This window comes from Vanessa cardui, chromosome 8 (genome assembly GCF_905220365.1).
Source record: "Vanessa cardui chromosome 8, ilVanCard2.1, whole genome shotgun sequence".
Taxonomy (NCBI): domain Eukaryota; kingdom Metazoa; phylum Arthropoda; class Insecta; order Lepidoptera; family Nymphalidae; genus Vanessa; species Vanessa cardui.
The window spans coordinates 1,178,838-1,187,773 of record NC_061130.1 but is presented as its reverse complement, the minus strand read 5'-3'; the positions used below and the strand labels follow the sequence as shown (position 1 = coordinate 1,187,773).

The 8,936-nt window shown below is 30.6% G+C and overlaps 1 protein-coding gene across 1 annotated transcript; it reads right to left on the bottom strand.

Moving 5' to 3' along the window:
• Positions 1-1,085: 1,085 nt before the first annotated feature.
• On the bottom strand, positions 1,086-8,369 carry LOC124531728 (poly(ADP-ribose) glycohydrolase). Its single transcript, XM_047106239.1, has 11 exons — positions 8,296-8,369; positions 6,452-6,708; positions 5,899-6,057; positions 5,348-5,457; positions 4,511-4,654; positions 3,633-3,709; positions 3,298-3,463; positions 2,953-3,083; positions 2,287-2,474; positions 1,574-1,811; positions 1,086-1,177 (listed from the first exon to the last, which is right to left on the bottom strand). Exons 2-11 carry the CDS (start codon positions 6,686-6,688, stop codon positions 1,086-1,088), a joined length of 1,542 nt encoding a protein of 513 aa, XP_046962195.1. The 5' UTR covers positions 6,689-6,708; positions 8,296-8,369.
• Positions 8,370-8,936: the final 567 nt, after the last annotated feature.

Here is an 8,936-nt window from a genome sequence, read left to right as displayed (position 1 = left end):
ATCTCGCCGCATTGTATTATGAAAAGAAACACCAATGAAGAAGCTGTCGATACTGCGCAAAGTAATTTCGCACTAATACCAATGTATTAAAATCCATATTGGTATGAATTATATCAATAATTGAAATCCCAATTATTGTAAAACGACATATAAAATGGACCTCAATAAAAATTAAAATGTCATTTATAAATTTGATTTAAAATATTGTGTATCAGCATCTAATCTCAAAACATTACACATAATAATTGTCATCTTTAATTATTTTTTTTTTTTTTTGTGGGATTTATTTGTGCCAAAGAGGCACAGATTATTTCGCCAATGTCACGTGCGATGGAGATCTTTAATTACTGAAACGTATATTCCCGCCATTTTGAAATAATTGACAGGTGATCGTTGAATCCATTTTGTATGCCAGTTGCCAGCACAAATAATTTAAAAAAAAAAACGAACAAAAGTTACCATCAGTGCATTTGATAGCTAGGCTGTTGTAATGAATCATATATAATTATATTGTTATATTTCGCCAAAGTTTGTATTGTAAGAGTTTTAAAACTTATTTGAAGCGTCGCTAGTAAATTTAACTATTTATTTTTTATTAGTCTAGCAAAATTCTGTAGCTAATCGATTTGTGTTTTTAGTGCCAGTTTATTATAAAACTAATACAATAATTTGCCTACTTTGCATGTTCGGTTTAGTTAAACCTATTATCATGTTAATATGTATATGGCTGAAAAATTTCAAAACTAAATTACTATTCAATTATTTATTATTATACACTTATTACGTTTAGTATGCTAGAAATATGAGGAAGGATAATAAATAATTTTAATTATATTAGGTATGTGTTTTATTTGACCATTTTTATGACACAAATACATTTTTACGTACGTGTATACACTTAAAATAATTGATAAAAACATCAAGTTTAATAATATTCGAAATAATTATTTATAAAAATAGATATAAATATTTACAATACATCAAATGTTGGAATGGAAGCATGTCATGGCTGTGTTATTTACACGATGCGTCTATAGTGTAAGCAATAAAAATTAAAAAAAAAAAACAAAAACACCTTAAAAATACTATTTTTTTACATTCTCCTTTAAGTAATCATACAAGTTTGTTCTAAGTACATCAACTTGACAGTATTCTAGAATATTTTTATATAGTTCACCTGAAAATAAAAGTATTATCAGAACGTTTTGTGATTGTAATTTTTTAAAATAATCATGTTCATTTTTAAATAATCAGATTTTTTTTTATTTTCTTTTACTTAGGCTATTTATATTAATATAAATTTTGGTAAGAGGTCAGTTATTTGAACGCGTATAATTTTTTACATATTGTACGTTCACACAATATAAAAATCTTTTATTTATTGAATAGAGTAGTAGGGTTTAGGTGTAAAATCGATACTTAAAGCATCTATTATTATTATTATTAAATATAAGTTTTCCCTAGATTCGAGACCACTATGTTCTTCACAGGGGCACATTATTTTGGGTGTAAGTTTCACAGAAAGTTAGATGTACCAAAAAACTACAGTTTTCATATGACTCCACATACATACCCACGGTAACCTCATATCCAATTAGTAAATTATACGTTCCGTTGATATCATCTCTCAATTCAACGTCTCCGAAGGTATAATAGGCCATTGGCCTGCCTGCCTCCACACAGGCCATCAGCTGTAATAAGGATTTGAGACGAGCGTTACCCCCGAAAGCCCCACAGCCCCAGTTGCCGGTCGCTACTCCAGGGAAATTTGTGCCCTCTTTCGTAGTGTAGAATGAGAATCCTGTGTATGCCTACATGTATAAAATGGTATATTTTAGTAGAAATAATAATATCATTAAGCTTAGAGTGTTCAATAACAAGCTAATTTGGGTTTAAAAGAAAATTTATGGCGTAAAATTGCGAAAGTTAATATAGGCTGACAATTTTTGACTCGTTATGCCAAGCCATGCTCGATGTGTTTGAAGAGATAATGAACTCATTTTATCTATTTGGCACACAATAATTCCGTCACAGTAAATATTTTCAAGGGAAACTTTTGTGTAATATTATTACATAAATGCATGTATAGTACATAAATGTTTGCACAAACACTTTGTTGTATATTAAATACAGTTTCCGCGTTTCTTGAAGTCGAATTGAGGGCCTTCTCGTCAGATTCGGGAATTGAGACTTCACCAAAGGGCACTTGTGTTTGCTAAAGAACTTGTATCCCCTAATATCTCTTGCGTAGAAAATCATAATAAATTGTAACACAAATTTATATACCTTATTAAGTTCCCTGTCCACCATCTCTTTGGTATATTGTTCTTCTGGTTTCGGGAACCTTTTAGCATCCAAAGCAAGTATTGCACAACGCCTTCGACCTGATGAGTCTCTTGGAGTTTCATCTATATAATCACCAGACCATTTGAATGTCATGCTGTAACCTGAGTAAGTGCTGAAACGTTCGCTTCCTGTTTAAGAATAAGACTTTATATCAATATTTTGCAAGAGAGTTCATGAAATGGAAGACGTGGTTAGAATTATTTGTTCAGATATTTGATAAGTTAACCAGTATAATAAGAACTTCCTATCTTTAACTTTAGGGTCGATGGAGAAGAAACGATGTAGCATCGGGTGGGTCGGTTATCGTTTATAATTATGAAAGAAGAAAACACGAATCTCATAATAGTATCTGAAAAGTAAAGTAATTGTTTCGTACTACTGACAAATTTTAGTATGAGGAATAAGTTTTTCGTGACATTAACGTACCTACGTACGTGATTAAAAAAAACATTCTTCTTGAGCCGCATAAATTATGACATTTGAAATGAATTTGCATGTGGATCCACCACAAGAGTTGTTAAAGTCCTCATGTGGATAATCAAATCAAAGTCATCTGAAAGTACACTACCATCAAAGTAAACGAAACATAATAAACTGGTTACCCACCTATAATCATAACCGCTTCAGTGGGTGCCATGACTTCAGTGAATAGAAGGGAAACAATGAGTTCAGGATTGGACACAAAACGTATTTCCTCTTGTACAGCTCCACGACGCAGAACTCCACCGCCGATGTATCTGATAAAAATGAATAGATTGTGTCACAGTCCGATAAAATCGAATTGATATCGTTTATAAAAAAGCCTGATTTATTGAATGTAGCATCTACCATAACAAAATATTGCGTTTATATTGGTATACGATTATTTATCTTAGTGGTAAAAGCCCAAGTTTAATTCGCTACTTTTAATAATTTGCCTATTTAAATATACGAACCTGTAGTTCTACTTACTTGTTAGCGAAGTCCACTTGTATGCAGCCAGACGCGTCCTCAATAAATGTATCGGAATCTACGAATAATTTTGTTTCGGATATATTTGAAGAACAATTTTTCCAATCTGGACAATCATCTATTGGTGTATGATGACGGGAAAATGTTACTACACCATTTGGTTTATCTGCAAAGACGGTCAAAAAACAATTTAGTCAGTTGTGTGTATATGGCCTAGACCTAAAATATGTACATCTTAAACGGATATTGCCGATTGAAACCGTTTTTAATGAATTTCGGAAATATTACACAGCAATGGTCCTGTTTTCGGGCTATTGAATGCAATATATCAATACCTTTGTATATTCTTGTGAAGTAATGGCAGATGCATTTTAATTTCTCCATCACTTTCGGTCCACCGCCATCGTACAGTCTGCAATAATTAACATGAATTTGTATACCATATTCTATTTATTAATATAGTTTACATAAAATACATATGTTTATATTGAATAAGAGATTACCAAAAAACTGGAGAAATGGTACACTATCCAATATGTAGTAAGCTAAATGTTTCCAAGAAAACAGAATCGCGACACCACATTTCTACCTAGTGAGGTTCGTGACATCTAAACAAGTGACTTTTTACGTCAAGTTTCTCTAATACCATTACCACTTGGTACTTCAACTGCCCATATGGAGAATGAGAACTATCGCACAAGAAGACGTACCCAAAGGATATATTACGGCTAGGCGTAAAAGTGGTTTCCTATGGTTGCAAACGCTAAAGACAAAAGTTCATCTAGGTTTCATTTCATCATATATTTTAGCTCAGAATATATGGTGAAAACAATGCTTAGTATAGTCGTAATCCGGTGAGTGACAAGAACAAGGGATATAGCATGTGTGTTCTGAAGATTGTTGGCACATAGACTCTTTTGCCAGAATGCTATATGAAACAAAAATAAAAATGAAGTTTTATACAAGAAAAAGGTATAGGCTGCAAAATATGTAATGTCTTTATATCGTAATAACTTTCCTAATACTAAATATCTGTTTTTGGAAACAAAATAAAATTGTGTTTATTAAAATTTACCGTTAAACATCTCGCCGCATTGTATTATGAAAAGAAACACCAATGAACAAGCTGTCGATACTGCGCAAAGTAATTTCGCAACAAAAATAAAAATGAAGTTTTATACAAGAAAAAGGTATAGGCTGCATATATACTTACGAATTGAAATTAATCGGTGGATATGTCTTGTATTCGGAGTCTCTTCTCTTATTATTCCTTTCAGGGAACGTACAAAAGAAAGCGTTCGCAAGTAAACTGGCTAATTGATGTTGAGTGAACGATATCGACTTGTTCTCACCTTGTCTGAAAACGATTTTCTTAATACCATACGAATAATTCTAACTATTCTTAAGCTATGTAAGAAGCTGATTCCGATTTCTTAGTAAGCTGGCATTTCTTAATGGGTTTCGGCAGCAAATCTTCTAAAATAATCCACCGTAACGTTGGTGACTAATTTTCGACTTTGGTAAATTTTATTTAGTGAATTATGTTACAAAGTATTTTATAACATTCTAAGACATTACGAGAAAAAGTGTTATGATTTAGGGTATATCTCTATGTATAAAATACCAGCGGTTAAATTTGAAAAATATAAGTCCGTAAATTATAGCCGTGATTATAAAAATTAGGCGACATGAATCAGTTATTTTTTCTTTTGATTTTCAGTTTGCTTAATAGAAAACTTGTTATCCTGAATACAACAACATATATAAACAAAATCTATTAATTGCAGATAGTAGCATAACACATGTATGTTTAAACGCAGGCGTGCGTATACGATCTCTAACTTTAACAAGGTTTAAAAAAGATTTTAAATAGAATGGAACACACATACATAATATCACATATATACACACACATGTACCCAAATTGTAAGCAAAACGAGTACATAAATATTTCCAATAGTTAATTAATACATTCGAATATATCTAACAACTTTTATTACTTATAGAACTTTCAATGAGCTAACAATGTAAGTAAATAACTTTAACTTACTTCAAAAGTGGTATCGGTGACTTTATGAGGTCGGGTAGTGACAACGCCAGTTTCACAACTTCGGGGAGAGTTATATCAAAAAACTTTTTACTTTCCGCTTCGTCCCAATACTGGAACAAACACGTTTCAATATAATTGGTTTATGTCGTAAATAAAATACATACCTATTTTCCAATAAAAATCCTTATGTATCAAAATCGAATTGATATACTTACTAAGAAGAACTACTTTTTATATTGTACCTAGCGACCCACGCCAGCTTCGCACGGGCAATACTGATACTAAATATACTACAGAATTTGTTTATTTACATCACAACATTAGAAACTACTAAAAATATCAGTGTTTCTTTACTATATTGTCCCGGTATTATATACTAAACCTTCCTCTCAAATCAATCTACCTATTAAACAAACGTCAAAATCTGTTGCGTAGTTTAAAAGATCTAAGCATACATAGGGACAGACAGCGGTAAGCGACTTTGTTTCGTACTATGTAATGATATTAATTCGTAGTGTGTAATGTTATAATAAAAACAATCGTCATATTACCTCGTTGAAAAATTTATGTAGAGCCTTAAATTTCCATATTTCTTTAAATTCCGACTGGTAAGTTAAAACAGCATACATTAACTCTTGGCTTTTGTGTATTGGTTTGGACAGGGCACTTTTTATTAAATCCCATTTCTTTAGAACTTTCTCGTTGTCATCCTAAAAAAAACCTTTTTGATGTCAAGTATGACACGTATCAAAAAACAATATAATGCCATTTTAACTTAATCAGCATCAGTCATCAGAGTGCGGGTTCAAAATTAAGCACATGAAAATTTAGTGGCAAGCACCACTAAATTCCCATGTGCTTAATTTGGGTTTATAATTCATTTCGCGCTTGGCGGTGAAGGATAACATCGTGAGGAACCTACATGTGTGTAACAACTAAATTCTGCCACTTATGTATTCACCAAACAGCATTGGAGCGACGTGGTGGAATATGCTGCAAACCTTGTCGTCAAAGGGTGAGGAAACCTTAGACCAGCAGTGGGAAATTTACAGGCTGATACTGTTACTGTTATGACATACACGGGTACTTGTTTCGGTTACGTACTTGCATAGCATACACGTTATAGTCGGAACATGGCAATTTAACGTGGTCTTGATCCCATTTGTCTTCTCCAATCTTCGGTTTCAAAGTTTCATCAAAATTTCCGTCAGAGGGTATTTCGTATAACACGATATGGGATTTCCCTTCTACTACTGGAGGGAACTCGCGACAAAGCCAAGGTGAATGTACCCCAAGCATTGACTCGAAGAAATCATCATTTAATATCTTATCAGAACTCATAATTCACTGTGACAATGTATCTGAAAATGTTTAACCAACATAATAATCTTAATTAGCCCAGTATGGATCTTTTCGCATTCAAACTCAAAAATATTTACTGAATATATAATGAATATAGTCCAAAATCCAGTTCGTAAATTAACATCTCCGGCCTGAAAAGGACCGATGAAAAAACCTCAACGGGTGTTTTTTTTATTGTATATCATTTATTGTAAGTCTAATTTTTATTGAATACATTGAATACATTTTATTGAATACATAGGTTTCCATTGGAACTTGTAATCTGTTGTAAAAACATCTAAAGCTTTCGCATTTAAAAGGACATTACGTTTAGATACATGTGACATTGGAAGCAATGAATTTCATACATTTTGTCTTCTTACTATTTAATGGTAAAAAGGTTAACACTAAACCAATGTAATATTTAAGAGAGTCAATTATTCACATCAGCAAACTTCGGAAGACATATCTTTGTTTTAAAAATTAAAGATATATCATCAACGTAAACAATACTATCGCGTGTTTATTATCTAAAAGATGTAGCAGCTCATTTATGTAAACGAGGAAGAGAAATTGACCAAAAATTGATCCTTGAGGGACCCCGTATTCGATACTCCATTACCCAAGACCGTTTAGTCCAATTGCACCTGATCAATTTCTGTCATTTTAAAGCATTTTGCGAGAAGCTACGTGTGCTTGTTTAACCAAAACTACTATAGTAAAATCAATTGATAGAAAACATTGTGATGCTATTAAATTATTTATTCCGTATATATTTTTATGGGTTTCATTTTCTATTGTATACAAATTAACATGTGCATTATAAAAATAATGAAATAATAACAATAAATAAGATATAAACGCGGTTAATTTTTAAACTATAAAACAATACTAATAAAAAAATTTTAATTAATTGTAAAATATATTTGCAGAAAGAAAAAATGAAACAGAAAAAATACAAATAAGAATATACTTAAGCTTATATTATTTTTATACTTATAATAATTATACCCCAGGGCGCCTTCGTGACTAAATAGATCTATACAATAAATTGTACACTATACCAGATTGAATTCTTGCCGCGTTTTTGCGAGAGGATAATAGGTATGTCATAACCCAGAAACAATTTTACAGAATGAAATAAGTTGATTATGAAAAACAAAACTTTAGTCTCATAATCTTAGTACAGTTAATTGATATTTATTTTACTCTGTTGCACTTATGTTATTTAATATTTTTGGTTATAGTAACAATTAAACAGTAAAAGTTATTTATAGTCTATATCTAATATCTGTACTCAGGTCTCAGGTTCTGACATAAAGTATAAACAAAACCTCAAAAAGAAGTTTATTTGAATGAAATTTATAAAATAAAATAAATTTCAGTTTTGTTAATTGTAGTAATAGTGACATCTTAAAAAAAATTATATAAAATATTGATATAAATGTAATACTTTTTTACTTTTGCCCTATTAAAAAAATATTTACAAGTTATTGTTGAACCCTAGAAAATTAATTTTAAAATAAGTAAATATTATATCATGTAATTTATCGTCTCTATATATTTAAAGCTCTATATTATTCCTGTATTATCGTATATTATCTTACCAGGACTTATTTCACAGATAAATGATAAACACAACACAACAATCACCTTATAGGACTATCATACTACTAAAAACATTTAATGCTTACGAATATTTTTATTCTCATTTTGGCATGATAATGTTAGAAGTAGAAAACTCGAATGTATCGATATTACTGTGTTGGTGAGAAACAGCTTGCTTAATCAAGCTGTTTGTTTCTCACCAAATATCGACTAGTATTTTTGGACATTTCAAACGTAAAATAATAATTTATTTACTTTAAGGTTGCACAATAATTAGTAATTGTTAAAAATATACGTTATGACATTATACGAAATATATTTACGTACTTTAATCAACAATATCATGTAAATTGCAAAATTGTTAATCTATTATTATTTTTCCTTAGTGTATAAGGTCAATATAGGTACGCAATAATATAAAAGTTAATTTCCATAATCAAAATTATATAAATATTAAACACTACGAAAACTTTCTACAAAATATAAATTTATAAAACCTTAATAGGTACTGTATGATAGTGTAATAAGAATTATTGTTTTTGATATATTATTATCAATATGTATCCAGATTAACTTTTTTAAATTAAGATCTCTAAACTAACTACTAATACACTACCATACTTACTTACTTTGTTAAATT

Bases quoted from the DNA above. Each gene is read 5' to 3' on its own strand.
- LOC124531728 (XM_047106239.1), bottom strand. From the start codon at position 6,688: ATGAGTTCTGATAAGATATTAAATGATGATTTCTTCGAGTCAATGCTT. The intron at 3,084-3,297 runs GTAAGTAGAACT...CATTTTTATCAG, and splicing joins CAAGTGGACTTCGCTAACAA to ATACATCGGCGGTGGAGTTC. The intron at 2,475-2,952 runs GTGGGTAACCAG...ATTCTTAAACAG, and splicing joins TGAAGCGGTTATGATTATAG to GAAGCGAACGTTTCAGCACT.